We start from the raw sequence: 25,838 nt of genomic DNA on the forward strand, positions 1-25,838 counted from the left end.
TGCTTGTTAAGATATGCCAGTAATGTTATGAACTTTCCTCTCAGGACTGTGTCCCATAAACTTTGAGTTGTTGTATGTTCATTTTCATTTTTTTCAAGGAAATTTTTTACTTCTTCTTTGATCTCATTGTTAACCCATTTGTTATTTAATAACATGCTGTTTAGTCTCCAAGTGTTTAAATACTTTTCAGTTTTTCTATTGTAGTTGATTTCTAGTTTCATGGCATTGTGATCAGAGAAGATGCTTGATATGATTTCAGTCTTCTTAAATTTATTGAAACTGGTTTTGTGTCCTATTGTGGTCTATCCTAGAGAATATACCATGAGCACTTGAAAAGAATGTGTATTCTGCTGCTTTAGGGTGAAATGTTCTGAAGATATCTATTAAATCCAGTAGATCTAGTGTGTCCTTTAAGGCGGCTGTTTCTTTGTTAATTTTCTTTCTTGAAGATCTATCTATTGATTTTAGTGGGGTGTTGCAATCCCCTAGTATTATAGTATTGCTGTTGATCTTGCCCTTTATGTCCATCAAAATCTGCTTTATATATTTAGGTGCTTCTATAGTAGGCGCATAAATATTTACAATGGTTATATCTTCCTGTTGGATTGCTCCCTTTATCATTATGTAGTGACCTTCTTTATTTCTTACTATAGCCTTTGTTTTAAAGTCTATTTTGTCAGATATAAGTATTGCTACCCCAGCTTTTTTTCATTTACATTTGCATGAAATATTTTTTTCCACCCCTTCACTTTCAGTCTATGTGTATATTTTGTTTTGAGGTGGGTCTCTTGTAGACAGCATATGTATGAGTCCTCTTTTTTTTTCTTTTTTTTTTCTTCTTTTTCCAAAGCTAGAAGGGGAGGCAGTCAAACAGACTCCTGCATGTGCCCGATTGAGACCCACCCAGCATGCTCACCAGAGGGCAATGCTCTGCCCATGTGGGGCATTGCTCCGTTTCAGCCGGAGTCATTCTAGCACCTGAGATGGAGGCCTTGGAGCCATCCTCAGTGCCTGGGCCAACTTTGCTTCAATGGAGCCATGGCTGTGGGAGGGGAAGAGAGAGACAGAGTTGAAGGAGGGGGCGAAGGGTGAAGAAGCAGATGGGCACTTCTCCCGTGTGCCCTGACAGGGAATCGACCCCTGGACTTCCACAAACTGGGCCAATGCTCTACCACTGAGGCAACCAGCCAGGGCCAAGTCCTCTTTTCTTCAAATTCTTTTTTATTTTTTTTATTTTATTTTTTTTACAGAGATAGAGAGTCAGAGAGAGGGATAGATAGGGACAGACAGGAACGGAGAGAGATGAGAAGCATCAATCATCAGTTTTTCGTTGTGGCACTTTAGTTGTTCATTGATTGCTTTCTCATATGTGCCTTGACCAGGGGCTGCAGCAGACTGAGTAACCCCTTGCTCAAGCCAGCAACCTTGGGTCCAAGCTGGTGAGCTTTGCTCAAACTAGATGAGCCCGCACTCAAGCTGGCGACCTCAGGGTCTCGAACCTGGGTCCTCTGCATCCTAGTCCGATGCTCTATCTACTGCGCCACCGCCTGATGAGGCGGGCCCTCCTTTCTTATCCATGCAACTACCCTATGTCTTTTGATTGGGGCATTTAATTCATTTACATTTAAGGTTATTATTGATATGTAGTTGTTTATTGCCATTTTATTCTTTAAATCTACATTCCTCTTTTTCTAGATTTTTTTCCCCATTTTTCTGTTTACAACAGTCCCCTTAACATTTCTTGCAGCATTTGTTTGGTTGTAATGTATTCCTTGAGTTTTATTTGTTTTTTTGTCTGGGAAGCTTTCTATTTCTCCTTCAATTTTAAATGATAGCCTTGCTGGATAAAGAAATCTTGGTTGTAGGTTCTTGCTTTGCATCACTTTGAATACTTCGTGCCAATCCTTTTTGGCCTCAAGTGTTTCTGTTGAGAAGTCAGATGTCATCCTTATGGGGGCTCCTCTGTTGGTAATTAACTGCTTTTTTCTTGCTGCTTTTAGTATTCTTTCTTTGTCTCTTAACCTTGACACTTTAGTTATGATGTGTCTTGCTGCAAGTCTCCTTGGGTTCCTTTTTTTTTTTTCTGAAGCTGGAAACGGGGAGAGACAGTCAGACAGACTCCCGCATGTGCCCAACCGGGATCCACCAGGCACGCCCACCAGGGGGCGACGCTCTGCCCCTCCTGGGCGTCGCTCTGTTGCGACCAGAGCCACTCTATCGCCTGGGGCAGAGACCAAGGAGCCATCCCCAGCGCACGGGCCATCTCTGCTCCTATGGAGCCTTGCTGCGGGAGGGGAAGAGAGAGACAGAGAGGAAGGAGAGGGGAAGGGGTGGAGAAGCAGATGGGCACTTCTCCTGTGTACCCTGGCCAGGAATCAAACCCGGGACTTCTGTAGGCCAGGCCAACACTCTACCACTGAACCAACCGGCCAGGGCCTCCTTTTTAATGGAACTCTGTACGTCTTGAACTTGTGTGACTTTTTTCTTCATTAATTTAGGGAAGTTTTCAGCTATGATTTCTTCAATCAGGTTCTCTATTCCTTGTTCTTTCTCTTCTCCTTCAGGAACCCCTATGATGTGGATATTGTTTCTCTTCATGTTGTCACAGCTGTCTTAGGGTTTCCTCAGACTTTTTGATCCTCTTTTCTTTTTGCTGTTCTGCTTCCATGCTTTCATTTATCTTGTCCTCTAAATCGCTGATTCAATCCTCTGCTTCATCCAGCCTGCCTTTAATTCCTTCTAGCATATTCATTTCTGATATTGTATTTGTCATTTCTGTCTGATTCTTTTTTATGATTTCAGCATGCTTTTTGATGTGTGCTGTCTATTTAGGTGCTTATTATGTCAGTCCATTGTTGTTCTGAGATCCTTGAGCATCCTAGCAAACATTATTTTAAACTCTGCTTCAGGTATCTTGGTTATTTCCATCTCATTCAGTTCTTTTTCTGGGGATTTCTCTTGTTGATTCATTTGGACTGCATTTCTCTGTCTTCCCATTTTGTCTGTCTATAGACTTCTCCTTTGGATGTGCTGTTTGTGTAGCTAGCTGAGTCTAGGGTTGGTGTTGTCTGCCTCAAGCTTTCAGTTGTGTTGTTTCTAGATCTTTTTGGGTTGGCCTCAGCTGTTGTTTATAATCCACTGTGGTCTACCTGTCTGTTGCTACTACTCTTTTTGCTATGTGTCGGCGTTTTCTATGCCTTAGTTGGGTCAGGTCTGAGCAGCCCTTCCTTAAGATACCACTCTAACTAGGGTTGTTAGGTCCTGAGCTGATGCTCTTCATATCTGGCCACTGGATGTGCCCGCCCTGGACTTCCCTGGCCGGAACTTGATGCTGACTAGTAGGGGGTCACTGCTTATGACTGGCCCTTAGCAACCTTCTTAGAGCTACAAGCAATCCACAATTTGTGGCTGCTTCTGTTGGGTCAAGATGCCGTTGTAAATATCAGCTGCACTCCTAGGCTGGCTTTTATTTACTCTTGGCCAGTGGGTGTGGCCTCTCTACTCCTGAGGTGTGGTCTGTCATCCGGCCCACCACCGCTGCCGCCTCCTTGGGCGCTCCAGCACCACTGGGCACAGCCTAGGCCTTCACATGGACCACCTTGCCAGGCACCATGCTCTGCCACCACAAGCAGCCGGCCCACCCACTGTTTATAGTGTACTCAGCAGCATGTAGGGATGTTGTAGCACAGACCTCAGTACTTAAAACCTATGTCCCTGATGCACCCCCTGCTTCTAAGTGACTCTTTGCTCTGACTGCAGTAGGAGAGTCTCTGGTGGGTGGGGTAATTGCTTCCCTTGACTGGTGTTGCTTTTCCCAGGAAAAATGGCCACTTTAGGTTTGGGGAGTGACCCAGTATAGGGTTTAGGGTGCCTGTCACCCACAGTCTTTCCCTGTGCCTCTGAGACTACACTCTTCTCTCAAATCTTCAGTCCTCTTGGTGTTCCCCACTCCCGGAGCCCCAGATAAGTGGCTGTGAACGAGGTTTTTTGTACAGTCCCTTTAAGATGGAGCCTGGGACTTAGAGTTCTGTCTCCCTCTCGCAAACAGTAACCCGGCTCTTCTTTCAGCTAAATACTGTCCATATGCCTCTTCTAGTTTCTGGGGCTCCAGTCCTGGAGCTGAGGACCCACAACTTTCTGAGCTACCCACCCCACCATGACAGACCCTCTGGGCTGCCCCTCGCTCTTTGGAGTGGGGCAACCCTTTCCACATCTCTGCCCTTCCTACCAATCTCAGTGTGATTTCTTCGGTGATGTTGGGTTATAGATTCCTCTTAGTTTAGTCCAAAGTTGGTTTTTCAAGATGATTGTTCCAAAGTTAAGTTGTAATCCACTTTGGTTCTGGGAGGTGGGAGTTGTAACATCCACCTACTCCGTTGCAGGCTTCTGGATCCCATGTGTGACATCTTTTACTACTATGTAGTAAAAATTCAAGAACTGGAAGTCCAAGTATCTCACAGAGTTTTCTGAGATTTTGTTTTTTTTTTTTTTTTTTTTTTTTTTTTTTGCTCTTCTATGATATTCACTGTTTAGTGGTAGGCAGTGGGAACAATTTAAAACAAACAAAAGACCAGATTAGGCCCATTTTGCTACTGGCAATGTTTTGATTGAAATTTCCTTGCTGGTAAAAAAGAAGCATTAGACTAGATAATCTGTATAGTTCTTTAAACTCTACTGTTGTATAAATATAAACAGAACTAATTACCATCAAATTGCATTGTATTAGTTCCCTGTCTAGGGCTTAGGCATACTACTCTCTGCTTGGTGGTTTTTGTTTTTGCTTTTGTTTTTTCTATTTTTTTAATCTTTTATTTTTATTGAATCCAGAGAGAGGAAGGGAGGGGGTTAGGAGGAGATAGAAGCATCAATCTGTTTCTGTATGTGCCCCGGCCAAGGACTGAACCAGCCACCTCTGCATTGCAGGACAATGCTCCAGCCAAGCCAACCATCCAGCCAGGGCTCTGCTTGGTTTTTTACTGAGCTAACTTTAAATGTTCCTCTAAAGCATTGTAGTATGTTAATTTTGTTCTTCCTGTTGCTAACAGTGGGCTGTGCCAGGAAAATTTGACTCTATCTCAAGAATTAATCCATGTAAATGCTGTGTGGTTCCTTCTCTCTCACTCTTAATATCAACAAGGCTTTATCATACTTTATTTGGCAAGGGTAAGAAAGCAACCATTTCCCTGTAGAGCTACAGCTTGATTTGACAATTTCTAAACTGTTTTCTTTTTCTAAGTTTTGTATGGTTATTTCCTTGGGAAACTCTTGGACATAGAATAACTAGTTTGCTGAATTTTATTTCATAAATTATTTATCAAACCAGTTTTTAATGGGTGTTTTTTAATAAATCAGATGAAAATAGGAATTTAAAGAAAAGTTTAATATCCTTTTAAATAATTTATGAATTTGAGTGAAAGTTGAGGAAATAAGAAAATGGAAGCATATTTTTGCTTTTACGTTTTTTTTCCCTCCAGACTGGGAAAATTTTCATTCTTTATTGAAATCAAATGAATAAAAAGACTTCAGCAGTATTAATAATGTTTATTTGTTTGATAGTGGACACCTGCGTTATTTTTTTTTCATTATTATTTTTAAACCAAATATAAATGTTTACCTACATGCATATACATTCTTTGGTGTAGATTCACTGATATGAAACCAATTCTGAAACCAAAAGGAGAAAAGGAAAAAAATAAACTGGAAGAAAATCTATTGAATTTTATCTTTATTATTTATTTCTTCTAATAGAGTGTAAGCTCTCTACAGTTAAGATAGTTTGTCTTTTCAGTGATTGATACATTCCTTGTACTTAGGACAGTGCTTGAAGTATGGAGACAGTAAATGTTTGTTGAATTACTTTCTCCATTAAGTGGAATATTTTCAGGAATATGATCTTATTAATTAGGTTATACATGATGTGCATTTAACTGTGCTAATAGGCTTAGCTTCTGTTGAAAGAATAAAGGTATTATTTAACAGTGACAATAAAATTTATTAGACTGAGTCTAGCTAATTCCGTTTATTTGGAAACCTGAGGTTTTAAATGTGATAGTTTGGCCTTGTCCCTTGGTATATTTTGAGATACATTTTTCACCTTATTAACAACTTATGGAAGTTTTCTGTAGTCACAAATAGAACTAAATTAATCATTGTAAATTCAGAGTATTGTGGTATGTTTATTCTTGCCCTAAAGATAAGGCTTTTTAAATATTGTCTACTCGTAAAGTATAGTAGCATATAATAATGATATCTTAAAATGAAATATTTCTTTGGAAAACTGATGATCTAAAGGAGGAGGAAGGTAGTATAATGAAAATGAGTATCTCATAGGGCTTTAAAGCACTAACTATACTTCTTCCATACAAAGTATAAAAAGATAGCTATCCTACCCCATTTTGAAACCAAAGGAATACCTTAAAACTAGATAAAATGACATTTGACTATTTAGAAAGTAAGCTTTTCTAGTTCATTTATAAATTATAGTTAAAGACTTAAATTATATGGCAACACTTTGGTAAAAGTTAGTCTGATTTGTATGTTCAAAAATAGCCTTTGAATTTTTTTCTAGTGTTAAATTGATTTTTCTAATGTTTACAAAAAATTTTTTTCTAACTCATTACCATTTGAAATTGCCTCAATCAATTGTGAAAAGAGATTTAACCTGATAATGTGCTCATTTAACTCTTAGAGGTGAAAACATGCTCTTTGTGACATTGAAGCATACTTTTTGTCAGGAATCTAAGCTGTCTGTTGACCAAAAGCACTTTTAGATTTCCTGGAATAAAGAGAAGCCATCAGTTTTAGATATATAAGTTGTTTATCCATTAGAGAATTGTACAACTCTTGTAATTTTTTGAAGTTAATATAGTGTATTTATGCATTCAAATTTTAAATATTAGCCTGACCTGTGGTGGCGCAGTGGGTAAAGCATCGACCTGGAATGCTGAGGTCGCTGGTTCGAAACCCCTGGCTTGCCTGGTCAAGGCACATGTGGGAGTTGATGCTTCCTGCTCCTCCCCCCTTCTCTCTCTCTGCCTCTCTCTCTCTCTCTCCCTGTGTACCTTCTCTCTAAAATGAATAAATAAAATCTAAAAAAAAAATTTTTTTTTAATTTTAAATATTAATTTGATGGGTTTTTAAAATTTCCACTGTATTAGAAATACAAAAGTCAAATTCTAGTTATTCTTTTAATTCTTTGAAGCTTTGTTGTATTTCTTTATATTATCTTGTTTATATTAGCATACAGACTGAGACATTTCTAGAAACTCCTTAAAAATTCACCTGTTAAAATGAATAATAATAGTGGGAGAAGACTTTGGACTAACAAAACCTTAAACAAAAAATAGAATATAAAATAGTGCTTCCCAGCCATTAAAACCAAATTCATATAGAATCTTGACTCATAATGTTCTTTTTTTTTTTTTCTTTGTAATAGATAAGACAAAACCCATGGCTTCTGTAACTAATGCCAATACTTCCAGTACACAAGCAGCTCCTGTAGCTGTTACAACACCTACTGTGTCGTCTGGTCAAGCAACGCCTACATCACCTATAAAAAAGGTAAGCCAAAATTATGTTTGCTACAGATACATATATCCTGTTTAAGTTCCATTTGGACTAAAGCATTGAGACAGTTCTAAGTTTGTATTGTTTATTCCAAAAACATTTCAGGTTTTAGAAGAATATATTTTTCTTCCTTTAATTTGGCTGAGATTTTCCTATGAAGCATACTATATTCTTTTTTAATGCTTTTTGCAGTTGATATTATAGTTGATAGTTATTAGAAATAAATGGTATAAAGATTAAAATATTCATATGAAAATTAATCATGGTAGTTTTTATTTCAGTTGAAACTTTGAGAAACACAGGCTTTTTATCTTTTATCTATTAAGGAAAGGTACATTTTGATACTTTTCATGTGAGTATTAAGTTAAGCACAGAAAGTACCATGACAAGTCAATGGGAAAACTAGATTCTAGATTCTCTAACTCAATACAAAGCACCAACCAAACATGCAAGTATGGCATACCAGTAAGGGTATGATCTTTGATGAAAAACCAGAGATTAGCACCTGGCGCCACCTGTTGTAAATTTATACCTTGACCAAGTTACTATTTTTTTAATCTGTCCCCCCAAGAAAAGATAATAAACAAAGTTAACATTATAAGCTTTGGTTGAGAGAGCCTGGCTAGTGACTGAAGTTTCTAAAATGTTTCATATCTTCCTTTTCTCCCTTACTCTGTTTTCCATTTGTTCTATGTCCTTCTTGCTTCCTCTTCTCTACCAAACCGCTCTTTAACTAATGTATTAGTCTTTTTAAAGACTTTCTTTTTCCCCTGCTAGTCTAGAACCTGTACTTCTTTAAACCCAAATTAAAGATTTAAAGATTAAGCATTCGGGTGTGTGTGTGCATGTGAGAGAGAGAGAGAGTGTGTTTATTTACCTGCTTATCTCTTTTTAAAGACTTCTTTCTACCAGCCCCTTAGTTATCCTTTAATGAGCACACTCATGCCCCTCTGTATATGTGCACACAAACTAACACACTTACACACATACTTATTTTTGCAGAACCATATAAGAATTGGTTGCAAGTAATGTAACCCTTGACTTCTAAATACTTGAGTATGTATCTCCTAGGTACAAAGTCATTATCTTTTACTCCCGTACTAAAAATGTCATACTCAGGAAAAATGACTTTGATATGATACTATTATCTATGTTCACTAATGTACAAACTGCACTCAAGATTTTCCCAGTTTCCCTTCAAGTTGCAGTTATATCTTTCTGTTTGTTTTCAAATCAAGGATACATTCAGAAATTGTACATCTTGTATAATTGTCATAATTCTCTGCCTTTGGATTTTTATTTTGTTGCTTGTCTGACATTATTTGAGTTGCTTGGGTTTGAGGTCTGATATTAAATCTCTATAGTGTTTCTATCACAGTGTCAGTCTTGCTATTCTTTGGACTTGGCTTCAAGTGGTCAAAATATGCATCTTTTAAAATCACAAAGTAGAGAAGTATTTTTTAAAATCTTTATTGTTAGTAATAATCCTCTTCTCAGACTTTCCCTAAGGAAGGCAGTAATGTGAATTTTTAGTGGTAGAAATATATGGGTTTCACTGGGACAGTTTGAATATCCATAAAGTATACGAATGAGTAGTTGTCTAAACTTTTTCTAGAACCTAAAGGCTTCTTGAATTCAGCCAGATCTCATGTTCATATGATCAAAATTTTCTATGCTTGAACATGGAATTCTCCAGAAGCAAACTGTCTGTCTGCAGAATTTTTAAGATCGTTATCGTGCCATACATAAGTGGTGTCACCATGTACTGCTTTAAAGTTGTATTTAATCCTAGCACTTCTGTATACTTAATGAATACTAAACTTCAGCTCTTTTGATTTATTATCTGTTGGAACAGGGATTATAAAAAGCTCCCAATAGCTCCATTCCTTTAGAAGTTGGCCAATAAACTGGCTGTCGTTCTTTTTTTTTTTTTTTTTTTTTTTTTTTGAGAGAGAGAGAGAGAGAAAGAGACAGAAACAGAGAGGTAAATAAGAAGCATCAACTCATACTTACATCACTTTAGTTGTTTTTTCATTGCCTTCACCCGTGGGCTCCAGCTGAGCCAGTGACCCCTGCTCAAGCCAGCAACCTTGGAATCCTGTTGATGATCCCATGCTCAAGCTGGTGAGCCCTCATTCAAACTTGATGAACCTGCAATCAAGCCAGCCTCCGGGTTTCAAACCTGGGCCCTCAGCTTCCCAAGTCAACGCTCTATCCACCATACCACAACCAGTCAGGCGGGCAGTCATTCTTTTGCGTATTTATCTAAGCTGTGTCTTTCTTACCACAGTCAAATAATTACAATAGACTTCTTGTGATTAATTACAGTTTTTTCAAGCATAACTCCAGATTTATGGCAGTTTACTTCTTGATTTATACCAGTTACCCTAATTGAAAGCAAATACTTAATAACTCTGTTAGATTCGTGAGCTAAAAACCTGTTTATAAAATTCTTATTCAGAATTACTTATGATTTTGTAATTGAATAGATCTAATGACAATATTTGCTTCTATAATTTGAATATTTAGAAATTCCAATATTCGATTTCAAACATAACTTAATTTAAAGATTATATTGTTTTAGTCTTTGTTTTTTAAAGTTTGTAGCTAAATTTTATTCAAAACAATACATCCCACCTGACTGGAAAGCTCAATTGGTTAGAGCATTGTCCTGAAGCACAGAAGTTGCCAGTTTGATCCCAGTTCAGGGTATATACAGGAACAGATGTTCCTGTCTCTCTCCTGTTCTCTCCCTTTCTCTCTCTAAAGTCTATAATAAGATAAACATTAAAAAAATAAAATTAAAATAAAGCAATACATTCACAGTGTACAAAAAATGTGAAGTATTATTTTAATGGATAGAGCAATCTTTTTATCAGTATTGTATGATACTTAAAGCATCTTACTAATGTTCAGTAATATTAATATATTTTGTACTTTTAATTTAGTATTTTTTAGTTTGTTGCAAGGTTTTTCCCATAACTTTGAAACCTAAGGGATACAAATTTCTTTATATGAGTTGTTAATTTGTAAAATTATTTTTAAAGATTTTACAAATGAGTTCTATTTTTAGATTCCCACTCACTATTCTGCTTCTAATATTTAGACAGAGTTATCTTAAGTTCTCGAGTTTTCTCTACCAGTCCATAAACTACACGTGAGCCCTCACATACACGCATATGGTAAGGGATAGATCACAAACCAGGAAGCTCTAAAACAGTATTAAATATCATTTTTATTCTATATAATAAGAGTAACTACAGAGAAACATGAATGTATTTATTTTGAACGATCTTCCTTTAAGCTCTCAACTTCTTCAGTTAAAAATAAAGAACTATTTCTGTAGTAGTCAGGCCAATGATTTGTGGAAATGTTAGATATAAAACCATCACTTTGATTTTATGATTAAAATTTTAACCAACAATAAGTTTATATAGCTCTCTAGTCAAATAAATGTTTCTGGGATCTCTGGAGACGATTACCTACTTTGCTGTATGCTTTTTGATTTCAATAAGGCAAACTATTTTTTCTTTACTAGGTGATAAAAATCAGAATTTACTTGGAATTAAATGTTTTAGTTGCCTGACCTGTGGTGGCTCAGTGGGTAAAGTGTAGACTGGAACGCTGAGGTTGCCGTGTGGAAAGCCTGGGCTTGCCTGGTCAAGGCACCTACGAGAGTTGATGCTTCCTGCTCCTCTCCCCACAGCCTCTGTTTCCTCTCCAAAATTAATAAATAAAATAATAAAATTTAAAAATGTCTTAGTTAATTGAATCTAATTATTTAGCGTAATAGTAATTTAAGAAAAGACTACTGTGCACTGTAGGTATATGAAGTATGCCAATAAAAGTATACAAATGTAGCCCTGGATAAGGAGCTCAGTTGCTTAGAGCTTTATCCCAAAGCATAGAGGTTTGATCCCCAGTCAGGGTACCTATAGGAACAGATTGATGTTCTCTCTCTCCAAAATTAACTAAGTAAAGTTTGTTTTTAAGTGTACAAATGTAGAATTATAGTTTAAAAGTGGAAGAAATCATGTTTGAGGTAATGGAATTAGGATATGTGAGATATTGAAGAATAAGTAGGCAATATTTCAACTAAACAGAGAAGGAAGGTTTGTACAGTTTGTTGAAAGAGAGAAACGAAAATCATCTGAACCAAATAAGGATAGAATATTTTGCATGAAAAATGAGTTGTCTAGTTTGATTAATTTATAGGGTACATATGCAAAATAAAACTGAAAATGTAAAGCCAAATTGTGAAATGTTTTTATTTCTTTGGTAACATTCATTTACAGTTTGACAGAGAGTAGAGAATTATGGGTGTTTGAACAAGGCCATGATAGAATTATTCTTTATAGAATATTATTTTGAAAACTTTGTACAGGTGCATTTGAAGGTAAGAAGCTGGTTGAGTGAAGGTCTATTAGAGAATCAGTGAAGTTGCCCAGGATAAGAATACAAACTAGAGAACTGACAGTGGCCTATAAAGGAGAGGAAGAGATTTAGATGCTTGGCACCTAATTTCTAAATGAAGGAAGATGACAAAAATCTAACAAAAATAAAGGTGTTTTATTTCAGACATGCTGAGTTTCAGGTTCCAATTATCATTCTAGATAGGCCATGCTAAAGGTAAATTTCAAGAATGAGAATTTAGGAGTTAGGACTGAGCTGGAGAGTAACATATTGGAGAATAAGCTGAACACAGTTAATATTTAGCCTGAGGAAATAGAGAACACCCTACTTCCAACCTCCAGGGGAAGAAACTAGAAAGACAGTTTAAGAGATCTGAGAATACTTTTGGAGTATGTACTTACGTTGCAGGGCTATGACAAGGGAAGTTGCTAACAACAAAAAGACCAAAAAAGAGGGTGATCAGAACAGTAGGAAGTAAAATAGTGACCTATTATAAAAGCCAAAATAAAAGTTTGAGGGAGTGGGTACAGTTGAGTATTTCAAAGAGATTCACTTATGCACCAAATAAAATCGAAAGGTGCTTTTGAATACATACACTAGAACTTAAATGCAAACTCATGTTAGGAAGAACGGAAGTATATCAGTCACTATAGGGTGACAAATGTTTAAAAATTGATAATACTGCCTCAGTTTTCTCAACTCTAAGATAGTAGTGATAGTAGTATTTCACTGGGTGGTTATAAGAATTTAATGAGATAACCCATGTGAAGCACTTAGCTTATGGACTGACACCAGTAAACACTTGTTGAATGTTAGTTTCTGTTACAACACTCAGTAAATGTTACCTGCTGTCTATTTTATCATGGAAAATAACATTTGTTTCTGTTTTGGGGAGGTTATAGGGCAAGAATTGGTAATCATGGTCTGTGGACCAAACCTGGCCCACACTACCTGCTTTTGTATAGCTTACAAGTCAGAATGGTTTTACATTTTTTTAATGGTTGTAGGGGAGGGAATCAAAAGATGAATCTTTTGTGACATAAATTTAAATTCCAATGTCTCTACATAAAGTTTTATTGGAACACAGCCACATTTTTCACCTTTGGCTGCTTCATGTTACAACAGCATAGATGAGTAGCTACAGCCAAGACTCTAGTCTCAAAGCCTAAAATTTACAGTTTGACCCTTTACAGAAAAGGGTTTGTCACCTCTGTTCTAGAGGACTACAGCTTTAAATCTCAGAAATCAGTTCCAATCACCTGTCTTGTGGCATAAAACATTACAGAGGTTCCTGAACTTTTTCAATCATGAGCCCTTATCATTTTACTAATTTTGTTTCACAGTGCTACTTGGCTGAAAGAAATAACAATTTGTTTCATTTATTCAGTAGTTAAGTGCAAATAAGTTAATAATAACAGGTTGTACAATGCCCAACAGATGTCACTGTGCTTCTTTCACAACTTTAAAGCATCCCATAGCGCCCCTGAGGTCTCGTCCTGGCGCTCTGGAATGCCTCAGTGCTCACTTAGGAATCTGGGGATGCTGCATATCACGTGTCTGTTTCCAGGCCTACTGCTATTGATAGGAATTAACTACCGCAAGTACCAGAGGTATCTTATAACACTTTTGTCTATGAAGTAACCTTCCAACATCATGGTGCTCTAACAAGCTCTATTAAGCTGCTGATTATAGCAAACTTCAGCAATAAATATGAAAAAAAAAAGGGATTTTTTTTTTAACTGTTAGATATCCTATGCTTGTAGCAGCTGCTTAGTTTCTGTATTCACCCATCTATACTTAATTCTGATGGAATATTTAAATTCTGTAAGTGAAGTTGTTGACACGAACTATTTAAAGATAACGGGTTTCATTTTTAGGGCTATTGGAAGGAAAGCCCTAGAAATGAAATAAATATTTGTACAAAATAGTTTTCAGTTAAAATGTTTAATATTTAGTGGAAAATCAAACAGTAAATATAAAGTTATAATATTTAAAATATTACTGAAAAAATATTATAACTAGAAAATGTCACATTACTTTTTTTGTTGATTATGCTGGATTTAAATTTTTTAACCCAAATATATAAATGAATAAAAATAAAATTCAAGTGCAGTAGTATGTTTACCCACATTCTATAATATTCTCTGCTCTATATGTCTTTAACTGCTTTAGAAGTTTTTCTGTTAGATTCTTTCTGATGATCTCATGCTGAAAATGGAATTTGTTCCCAGTAACTTTTAAAGATTTTATTATTATCCAGTTATTGGGTTTTAATTTATTATAAAATTCTTTTATAAAAGAGAAAAGTGTGTTTTGTTCATAACTTCCTTTTCTGTGTTCATGCTTTCAACCTTTATCTCTTTACCTGTCTTATTTTAATTGGCTTTAGTATGATTTCATTGCTCCTATCATGCCTGTGGTGGAATCAGTAGATCCCGCATCATGGAGGCAGGGCTTGCGCAAAACTGGCATTGCTCTTGTGCCCACTAAGGGTGAAAAATCTATGGTGAGGCATTTCTATGTGCAAGGGTTTATGTTAGGTTACGCCATAACAAGTTTAATGTGAACATTGGTTCCAAAGATGCATGGTTTTAAGTTCTTACGGTGTGTCATTTCTGTTCTCTGTATTTGCATCATAATTTTTCTGTGTGATATAAAGTGTGGAGTGTGTTTTCTTAAATCTAACTTCTGGAAAGGTAACTCATTCCTTTTTACAGTTTTAGATTTTTTACACTTTTGACTAAGACATTAACTAATCTACTTAGTAAAAGTGTTTCTCCTGAAACTATTAACTGTAATCTTAAACATTTTTTCTCTAAACTTATTTCTATTAAGGACTGATGTCTTGATAATTATTTTTTCTTTTCCTTTAAAATATAAAACAGTTTCCAGCCTCAACTACAAAAATTTCTTCCAAAGAAGAAGAGAGAAAAGATGAGTCTCCTGCATCTTGGAGGTTAGGACTTAGAAAGACTGGCAGTTATGGTGCCCTTGCAGAAATCACAGCGGCTAAAGAGGCTCAGAAAGAAAAAGATACTGCAGGTGTTATGCGTTCAGCTTCAAGTCCCAGACTTTCCTCCGCTTTGGATAATAAAGAAAAGGTACTTTATTTCACAATCTGGTTTCTAGAAAAACTATGATTTGTTTTCCAGGAACATCAGATTTGTTGGATTTTCTACTATGTATCAATCATTAGATTTATGTATCAACCTAATTCACCTAACTTAATGAATTACATGTTAATACAAATGTACCTAGCTTAAACAAATATATATTTTTTGATTCCATATATATATATGGAATCAGATTTGAGTACATACTCATTTAAAAGAACCCTTTATCTTGAGAATTTATAATAAAATGTATCAAGGAGCAAGTTTATTTTATTTATTAGGAGTTTTTCTAAGTTTAGAACTTGAAATGTACTTGAATTATTGATAGACATTTGTTTTAGAGTTTAGCTAGGAACTATGGAAATATAAAGTAAACTGAGGGCTGTGTAATTATACATTTTTGAATATGCTTTCTTTAATAAGTACTCTTGCTTCTAACTATCACACAGATTTTATTTTCATTCATGGTTTCTTTTCTACTGTGTAGGAGAAAGATAGTAAAGGAACTAGGCTTGCATATGTTACACCTACAATACCAAGACGACTAGCCAGTACATCTGACATTGAAGAGAAAGAAAACAGGTAGATTCATTATAATTTGCTTTATGTTTTTACTGTGGTATCTTTATGATCTAACATGAGAATTAAAACATGACCATTATTGTAATTATGTGGGATATGGATTATGGGAAGAGATGGAGGGTATTTCTAATATAACACCGAAGACTACTGAGAAGTTCTGGGTTGTATGTTCATGAGATAACAACAACAACAAAGGGATTGTGGTTGGCTCAGAGTGAGGGGTAATCGTGGCAAATGATGTCACAAACTAGTACATGCTCTCCAATTTTGTGGAACATATGGAAGGAGAAAGAAGAAGGGTGGGAAAATGCCCATAGTTAATTTAATTTGTTTCTTCCTAGTTTCTGTACATAGAGTGTGTCTGCTTTTCAATATATGTAGTTATAATCATGATACATCCAATTTTGTATCTTGACTTTATCTTACATCTCATACATAGTCTTATATGCTAATACAAGGGTCCCCAAACTATGGCCCGCGGGCCACATGCAGCCCCCTTAGGCCATTTATCCGGCCCCGCCGCACTTCTGGAAGGGTACCTCTTTCATTGGTGGTCAGTGAGAGGAGCATAGTTCCCATTGAAATATTGGTCAATTTGTTGATTTAAATTTACTTGTTCTTTATTTTAAATATTGTATTTGTTCCCATTTTGTTTTTTTACTTTAAAATAAGATATGTGCAGTGTGCATGGGAATTTGTTCATAGTTTTTTTTATAGTCCGGCCCTCCAACGGTTTGAGGGACAGTGCACTGGCCCCTGTGTAAAAAGTTTGGGGACCCCTGTGCTAATATGTATTTTCAGTTAACATTGTTTTCATCAGTACATAATGTTCCATAGAGTAGATGTGTTGAGGTTAAAGTAACCATTTCCCCTCTTCAAACTGAACATTTAAATTATCTAATATCTTGTGATCATAAATTAAACTTGTGTAAACATCTTAATTTTCCCCTATAAATAGGATTATATCTTAGGGATAAAATCTTAGAACTGGAATTAATTTCACTTCTTACTAAATAATCCAAAGTATTTTCCCAAAGGATTTTCTAGTTTCTACTTCTGCTAATGTTTATTAATGTACAGCTTTGTTAACCCTATTTATAAAATATCTACCAGAATCTGGGGATATTCTTTTTACAGAGACTCTTCAAGTTTGCGAACAAGTAGTTCCTATACAAGAAGAAAATGGGAAGACGATCTCAAAAAGAATAGCTCAATTAATGAAGGATCAACTTATCATAAAAGGTAGTAATATAAATCTTAAGTAACTTTTAGGTATTTATAAAAATATGAGCCAATGGACCCTCAATTTAATATCATAAGAAAAATATGTGCTTTTCTTAAATATATTATTTGTTATTTAAATAAAACTTCATTAAAGACACAGAATATATATTTAAAGATGAGTGAAACTGCTCCTAGTAATACCTTCCTATTATATTACAGTGAGTCCTCACATGAACAGGTTCTGCTACTTTAAGCAAAATGACGTTTGACAAAACCAATTTTACCTTAGGCTAAGTTTCTATAGCATCTCATCAGTCTTACAAGGAAAAGATATTGAGTGAAATGACATTATTTAAGGACCTGCTGTATATCTATTTAATTAAATTTGATATATTATGAAGTATTATTTATATAGTAGCATATTAAAAAGAACTCCTTATATAATTGACTGGAGCAGTTGAAGTAGATCATTGTCTTGATTGATCTGGTCATCATTTTGTGACCTGGAATGTTTTCACTTGTCTTAGAACTCAGAACTATGGTAATGCCTTGAATTAGAATGTTGGTAATATCATTGGGGGGGGGGGAGGTCTATAAATTATTTCATGGCTTAAAGCAACCAAAAAGAAGAGTAAAAGACAAGTATAATATAGGCATGGATCGCTCCTGAGGTTGTGACCCATTGCTGCAACAATTTTCTTCAAAAATGTCTGTCTTAGCTTTCCCAAATAAATCCAAACCAAAGTGTTTTTCTCAGAGCCAGCCTGGCATGACCATGTGATCTGGAACAGTTCCAGAAATGTAAACCATCAGATCAGCTCATCTTTGAGCCAGCCTTGTTGGGGAGGTGGGGAGGCAGTAAAATAATACACTACCAAATGAGTGAAATCATCTAAACTCTAGCAGGTCGTAGGTGCAACTCTTGGTGCTGGAGCTGGTGGAGTATTTAGGAACACAGTTTTTGGACTTTCCTTAGCCTTGTGACTCTGTATAATGTATAGACATTAACTAAAGAATACACATACAAACACATCCTATATAGATATGACTCTTTCCTTTAGTTGCTCCTTTGGTAGAAGACAAGATGATTTGATTAGTTCTAGTGTTCCAAGCACCACATCAACACCAACAGTTACCTCTGCAGCTGGGCTTCAGAAAAGCCTGCTCTCCAGCACAAGCACTACTACAAAGATTACCACGGGTTCTTCCTCAGCAGGCACACAAAGCAGGTGAGTCGCAGATACATTTTGTGTTCAGGCCGACTATGTGCTTATGTATGTGCATGCATTTTTGTTTAGAAGATTGTGGGGCTCTGGATTTTTTCATTTACCTTGTTAAAATGATTTACAAACAAAAACTTATTCCAAAAAGAGGCTGATATGCATGTCTGGGGGAAATAAATTAGATTCCTGAATTACAAACATTCCTTGAATTAGGCTGCTTAAAATATAAATTCCCCTTCTTTGACAGCTCTGGTTGAGCTTTTTGGTTCATAGTTAAAAGCTGTGTTGCCTTGTGTTTTAAAAAAATCCATCCCTGTAGTCACATGTTTTCAGCTGCTAGAAAGTGCTTTCATTGTTTAGCTGTTTTCCTTTTCTCTTTTTGTGTTGCTGCTTGTGATGCTATAGTACCTCAAATCGTTTGTGGGCTGAGGATAGTACTGAAAAAGAAAAGGACAGTGTTCCTACGGCAGTGACCATTCCTGTTGCTCCAACTGTTGTAAATGCTGCAGCCTCTACCACAACCCTGACTACAACTACTGCTGGCACTGTCTCCTCCACATCAGAGGTCAGGGAGAGACGCAGGTGTGTAAAGGTCCTACTAGGACTGCTGCTATATCTTGCCCAGTGTGAAAGTTGTTTGTTTTGTTTTGTTCTGTTTTGTTTTAATCTTGTGAAGTTGGTTACCATCTCTTCAGTAAGTTAATAAATGAAGTAACCTGTATCAGATCAGAATTATGTAAATTGGTATAATTAGCCATTATTAGTGTTCAGGCTTAATAACCCACCTTGAAGAAAAGTGACGTCTTTGTTTAAAGGCATTGAGCCAGACAGATGCCTTCTTACTTAGTTAGCCATCTTACTTTTTTTAATGGTGCTTTAATTTAAGACATTTTTGTAATGAAGATCCTAACACACAGGCACACTCCTAGAAAACCAAATACAATAACAAAAACAGGGTTTTTTATTCCCCTCATTATTAAGAATTCTGATGGATATTAAACTGTTATGTTATTATTTTTGAGAGTTTTATTTTAAGATTCTCTTGGTGAAAAATGGCTTCTTGTAGATATGTATAAGCCAAATAACTTTAACTGTGTTGAATACATTTACTTAGCTTTAATTCTGGTATATGAAAGGCACTCATTAATTAAATCTTTTTAAGAGTCTATAAATTTATTTTGTATGCTGCTGTCAGGGTATGGAATCAGAGATGTAGAAAGGAACTTATCTATTCTGTGATATCCTCAATTTACAGAAGGAAACTGAGACTCAGAGATACTATGTGAATTTTCCACTTTTCTAGAGTGTGAAAGCTAAGGCTACACCTGAGATTACAGAAGAGGCCGTCTGGTCTCCTTTCTGCTATATCATTCATAGTCCCTAGCTTTGAATTTTGCTTTTCCTCTTGACAAAGAAGAAAATCTTAGGCTAAATGTAACCTTTTTTATATTTTATTCTTGCAAAGTTAAATTAGTTACATAACTGGTATTTTCTTAGTAAAATACCGACCAGATTAACTCTGTTTTATTTCTGGCACATAGTGTTCCTAGACAATCTTACACATCCTTGGTCTCTGGTGCCTCGCTCAGTGCATCCTTACATGTAGATCCTTACAGCAGTATTTGTGGTGAATATATAAAAAGTAACAAAGTGTTGAATTTTTAAATGTTAAATGTTTTCTTTTCTTTTTTTTTTTTTTTTTGGTATTTTTCCGAAGCTGGAAACAGGGAGAGACAGTCAGACAGACTCCCACATGCGCCCAACCAGGATCCACCCGGCATGATGCTCTGCCCCTCCGGGGAGTCGCTCTGTTGCGACCAGAGCCACTCTAGCACCTGGGACAGAGGCCGAGGAGCCATCCCCAGCGCCCGGGCCATCTTTGCTCCAATGGAGCCTCGCTGCGGGAGGGGAAGAGAGAGACAGAGAGGAAGGAGAAGAGGAGGGGTGGAGAACCAGATGGGCGCTTCTCTTGTGTGCCCTGGCCGGGAATCGAACCCGGGACCCCTTGCACGCCAGGCCAATGCTCTACCACTGAGCCAACCGGCCAGGGCTTTTTCTTATTTTTTTATAAATTTAAGTCAGTTTTAGGTTTTTGAAGTGGTTTTTTTTTAATTGATTGATTTTAAAGAGGGGATTTTAGAACAGGAAAGAGAGAGACAGGAACATAGATCTGTCCCATTTGTGCCCTGGCTGGGGATCAAACCAGCTGCCTCTGCACTTTGGATAATGCCCTAACCAACCAAGTTATCCAGCCAGGACTGAAGTATTCTTAATGAGATCATGCAGCCAACAAAAATTAGAGGAGCATAGTCATTTGTCATTCTCTTCTAGTGAAAATACATTTGAGGATTTCACTTTTATGAGGTAGGAGGGAGCATAAAGAGGGAAAAGTATCAGAAGTCATTGGTGTTTTTACTCCTTGCTCTGCCTTAATCCTAAAGTTAGGAGTCTTTTCTAATCAGAATTTTTTTTGTAAAATGAGGTGTTTGATTTATATAATTCTTAACTTCTAGAATCCTTTTTTAACTCTAGCATTCTATGCTTTATAAAATTTTTCCAATAACAAAGTCTAATGAGTATCTATCTCCCCAGAATCATATGTTGTTTCAGAACAAATTATTCTTAATCTCAGAATTTTTAATTTTTTTATGTTATAGAAAGTTAAGTTTCAACTTTTTAGTAATAATCCTAGATTGAGTATTAAGTATTTGGAGATTTGTAAGGACAGAGCAGATTCTAACAGCATTAGAAACAAAATGTGCCTATTGATATGTTTTCTGGTTTCTTACATATAATTTGTTTGTCTTACCTTGTTTCAGTGATGTTTGCAGTAATATTAATGTTTGTGTTTTGTTTCACGTCAAGTATTTGTTTGCAATTTTGAATACATTGTTTGCCTCTTCTGTTTGTCTTTTAAATAAATTTATTTAATTTTTTAGAAATGTATATGGTTGAAAATGTATCCCCAAAATGTATATAAGATGATTTAAGAATATATTGTGGCCTGAAAAAAATTAGTTTCAACACCTTTATGCCATTTTGGATATCATTACGTACCTAAAATGTACTTTTAGATATTATATACTTTTGGATATCATGTAAAATGACCATGCACACTGTTCATATCCACTGTATTTTAGAATTTTGCTGCTTTTATTGATCAGGATTGGATAAGGAGCCCTGTTTTTGTTAGATAGGATTTTCATTGGATTAATTTTGGCGGGGGGTAGAGTAAGGAGGAAAAGCTGGCTTTAAACAGATCGAGCACGATGGCAAATTCTTTCATTGTCTAAGTATTTCTAATTCTCCATAGTCTTTTCCAACTGCAAGACTGCACCTTCTTAATAACTTAATAACTTCATGTTTGTGGCATGGAGTCACATGGAACTGTTGCTTTAGTATAGCAACTCTTTCACCATTTTCCCTTTGCTCAGCCAGCTCCCATTTGTCCATTTAGCTTCCCTCTGGAAGGAAAGAAGCTAATGACAAACAAGGGTTGGTATTCAGGTTTTTAAAGATGTAATTTGGTTGACTAACCAAAATACAAACATTATAAAGAAATATAGCCTGACCAGTGGGTAAGGAGTCAACCTGGAACGCTGAGGTTGCCGGTTCAAGACCCTTGGCTTGCCCAGTCAAGGCACATACGAGAAGCAACTGTGAGTTGGTGCTTCCCGTTCCTCTTTCTCCCTGCCTTTCTCTTTCTCTCTTTCTCTTCTCTTTAAAGCAATAAAATAAAATCTTTAAAAAAAAATTAACTTTCAGCCAATAAATGCCAGTGAATTAAAAAATACATATGGAATATTTGAATTTATTGGAAAAATTCTTAATTTAAAAATAACCTTTGGATTGCTCAGAAAATTGTAAACAATGTAAGACTACTAGGGAGAAAGTTTATATACCTTATGTAATAATATGAAAGAGATCCATTCTGACAATAGTATACAGTAATGATTAATGCAGTGACGGAGTTTGGCTGGTATAGTCTTTTTGATGATCAGCTCTTTGGAATTAAAAATACATAAATAATGAAACATTTTTCTTTTCTGCATCCTATTCTTAGAGATCTTGCTCAAATAGGCACTCCCAAGGATGGAGAAAGGAACTAAATATTTTATGGAGACTATGAAATACAGTATATGTGTGTTTTAGAAATTGATAGGCTAGATTTTTATGCTAATCTAAGGCAAATGTCTTTTGAGAAAAGTAAATGAACAGATCTTACAGGTCTTCTAACTACTAATTTTTATCCCCTTAACCTGCATATATTAAACCAGATATAAGAAATAACTTTATTAATTTTCATGGCAACTTGAAAAAGAATCATGGCTCCTCTGAAGAGAGTATGATGGTTGATTAGTAATTTAATGGGAATAAAAGGGCAAAGCGGCAATGCAAATTTCCCAGTTCTAAATTAAACATGAAAACTTTGATCATACAAATAGTAAGTGTTAGAATGCACTAGTTAATTTCATGCTTACTTTTATAGAAGTTATGAAATGATGAAGTGCTATGTAGCCATAAGGGCTGCTATAAACTTCTGTTTAACCGTATTTGCTATCACATTTAGGTTTCATCTCCTTTTTTTTATTTTCTTCTTATATGATAGAAGTTCAAAAAGCAATAAATTGCATAGGGCCAGTTGTTGCATAAAGTGTTAAATGAAAGGATGAAAAGAATGGCCATTGGACCGTATTTATCCAAGCTGATATCTCATGGAACACTTTTCCACATTTAATAAGTATACCATCAAAAGGGGAAAAAAAGTATCCCCTACTTAAATGATTTTGGGAAATGCAGGTTTAAATATAGTAAATCCAGTTTCTTCCCTCAGTAGTTTGCAGACCTTTAATATGTTGTGATTTTCCTGTAGACATATTTGAATGTATAGCATTTTCCAAATTAAAACACCAGTATCAACAAACAAGCTCCTCATTACATTCCAGAATTAATTTTTCTGAAACTAATAACAAGTTTATTTGTTTTGTTTTGTTTTGTTTTGTTTTGTTTTGTTTGGGGGGGGGGGGAGACAGGACAGGGAGAGAGATGAGAAGCATCACTCATAGTTGCAGTATCTTAGTTGTTCACTGATTGCTTACTCATATGTGCCTTGACCAGGGGGCTCCAGCCCAGCCATTGACCTCTTGCTCAAGCCAGTGACCTTGAGCTCCAAACCAGCGACTTTTGAGCTTAAGCCAGCGACCATGGGATCTTGTCTGTGATCCCATGCTCAAGCTGGTGAGCTGGCGCTGAAGCCAGCAACCTCAGGGTTTCAAACCTCAGTGCTCAGCATCCCAGGCTGACACTATCCACTATGCTACCACCTGGTCAGGCAACAAGTTTCTTGGTTATTTCTTCTTCTTTTGTATTACTTGTCCCAGAAAAGTCATTAGCATATTATAAAAATAGGAAGGGTCTGTCATATCTAAAATAAAAAGCCATATAACTGTAGAGTTGATGTATAGACAGTATGAAAATAGTAAAACAGTCTGTAATACAAAAAGAAAACTTATCAAGTATTGCAGGGTTCTGTGTTATCTTTGCTGTTCAATCCTTTAATTACTTAACTCTTGATACAAATTTCATGCTTTTGAAATTATTCATGTCCTATTACAGGATAGAAGATAGGCTGAGATTTATAAGATAAAATTTAGTGAAATAAATGCCAGGTTCTCTTTTTTACATCAGAAAATCAGTTTGCAAGAGTTATGCTGATTTAAAGCAATGCATATATAAAACCACTTGAGTTTTTAGAGAACTCATAGTATGAACAAGAATATGATGTCTGCCAAAAACTTCATTAATAAGTGCACAGTAATATGAATGCAAGGAGTACTACTTAGTCACTCATCATCCCATAGCCTAAATATTGCATTGAGTCCTAATCATTGTACCATAAAGACATTTAGCCACATAACTTCACATATGGTCTAGGAAGGGGAATTTTAAAAGGTGCTAAGAGGAATGACATATAATTTTTAAAAAACTGTAGTTAGGAGGAATTTGAAAAATGTGTTATGTTAATAAGATTAGTTCTTTCTCATATAAAAATTATATTGCATTGTTAAATTTCAGAATGGATGTAACCATTTTCTGAAGACTCTTAAAATCTATTAAAATGCTAAACTTGTATGTATCACTCACATATTCATATGTAATAACATTGACAGGTATTGTATTTCCAACTAACAATTATTATATATTACTGTAGATCATACCTCACTCCTGTTAGAGATGAAGAGTCAGAATCCCAAAGAAAAGCAAGATCTAGACAAGCAAGACAGTCTAGAAGATCAACACAGGTATATTTAATGTGGATACTATATATATGAAACTTAAAAACAAACTACCTTATCTTTTTCACTTTTTTGTGAATATATTGATGTCTGCATATAATGTGAGTAAATCTTTAAAAGTAGCTTAAGTACTCCTTTTTATAATATGGTTACACTGATAATATTTCATCTAATTAGCAGATGTCTACCTTGGTGTATTTTTTTATTCATAATATAGTATCTGACAGTATTTGATAAGTGTTAAGATGCTTTAATCATATTTGATGTCTAATAATTTTAAATGAATTCCATGAATATTTGGAGTTGGGGGGAAGTAGGTCTATTCAGTATATAAAATAGTTATTGTGCAAGTATAAGAAAAAATGTGTCATTCAGACTAGTTAGCTATCATCTCATTACCTCCTTCTTGCCAGTGTAATTATATTCCGTATATCCCTTTGTATCTTTCCTTTCCTCCAATAGAGCACCTGAGTTCAGGTTCAGCTGTTTGATCCTTATTATTTACATATCAAGCTAAACTATTAGCTAGAATCTCAACATTGTTATTAATGTTTCTGTCTTTAAACCTTTACTTCTTGAAATCCAATCTGTTCTTCAAGCTTAACCTTCAAAATTATTTCTTTACTAAAATCTCTGTGTACATATACATGTATAAAAACAAACTGCTCACAAAAATTAGGGGATATTTCAAAATGAATATGAAGCAATAAAATATCCCCTAATTTTTGTGAGCAGTATACATATAAATTTAATATAGAGAAATGCATTTTTGGCTTTTCCTTCTTTTGCTGAACTTATTGGGAATATTTATATTCATATGGTATTTTTGTCATCCCATGCTATTGAATTAATTACTTGAATATAGAGACATTACTTACACATATTTTATTTCTTACACCTGTTATTGTGTTTGCTGCTAATGATTCTTTGTAGAATAATATGACTAGGTAAATAGAAATGTTTCTGTTTGCAAACCAATTCTAAACATGCATTTTTGACTTTTAATACATTCACATTTACTTTATCTGCTTATAAAGTATTCCTTTGAAACGAGCTTTATTGCCTCTCATAATTAAATTTATCTTTTTTGTGTGCAGGGGGTGACATTGACTGATCTTCAGGAAGCTGAAAAAACAATAGGAAGAAGTCGTTCTATCCGAACCAGAGAACAAGAAAATGAAGAAAAAGAAAAAGAGGAAAAAGAAAAACAGGATAAAGAGAAGCAAGAAGAAAAAAAGGAGTCAGAAACATCTAGAGAAGATGAATATAAGCAAAAGTATTCCAGGACATATGATGAGGTAATAGTATACTAATAACACAGCTAGGTCAAATGATGGCAATAATTCTGGTGATTTTCAAAATCCAAAAGAGATTTTATTCCAACAAGCCATATACAAAATACTCAAATGTATTTTAATTAG

General features: G+C 35.4%; 1 protein-coding gene across 10 annotated transcripts in view; it reads left to right on the plus strand.

Moving 5' to 3' along the window:
* Nucleotides 1-25,838, plus strand: part of PPP1R12A (protein phosphatase 1 regulatory subunit 12A) — a 159,152-nt gene that overhangs the window by 108,054 nt on the left and 25,260 nt on the right. For 2 of the 10 annotated variants that reach the window (XM_066257590.1, XM_066257588.1), the window contains exons 9-17: nucleotides 7,436-7,560; nucleotides 14,369-14,485; nucleotides 14,865-15,080; nucleotides 15,580-15,674; nucleotides 16,788-16,916; nucleotides 17,960-18,127; nucleotides 18,527-18,703; nucleotides 24,333-24,423; nucleotides 25,515-25,715. In XM_066257590.1, coding sequence (XP_066113687.1) covers nucleotides 7,436-7,560; nucleotides 14,369-14,485; nucleotides 14,865-15,080; nucleotides 15,580-15,674; nucleotides 16,788-16,916; nucleotides 17,960-18,127; nucleotides 18,527-18,703; nucleotides 24,333-24,423; nucleotides 25,515-25,715 — 1,319 coding nt within the window. The remainder of the gene's footprint in view (nucleotides 1-7,435; nucleotides 7,561-14,368; nucleotides 14,486-14,864; nucleotides 15,081-15,579; nucleotides 15,675-16,787; nucleotides 16,917-17,959; nucleotides 18,128-18,526; nucleotides 18,704-24,332; nucleotides 24,424-25,514; nucleotides 25,716-25,838) is intronic. The other 8 variants (XM_066257596.1, XM_066257592.1, XM_066257589.1 and 5 more) reach the window with 7 other exon arrangements.

The sequence above is a fragment of the Saccopteryx bilineata genome, chromosome 2, assembly GCF_036850765.1.
Source record: "Saccopteryx bilineata isolate mSacBil1 chromosome 2, mSacBil1_pri_phased_curated, whole genome shotgun sequence".
NCBI classification, from domain to species: domain Eukaryota; kingdom Metazoa; phylum Chordata; class Mammalia; order Chiroptera; family Emballonuridae; genus Saccopteryx; species Saccopteryx bilineata.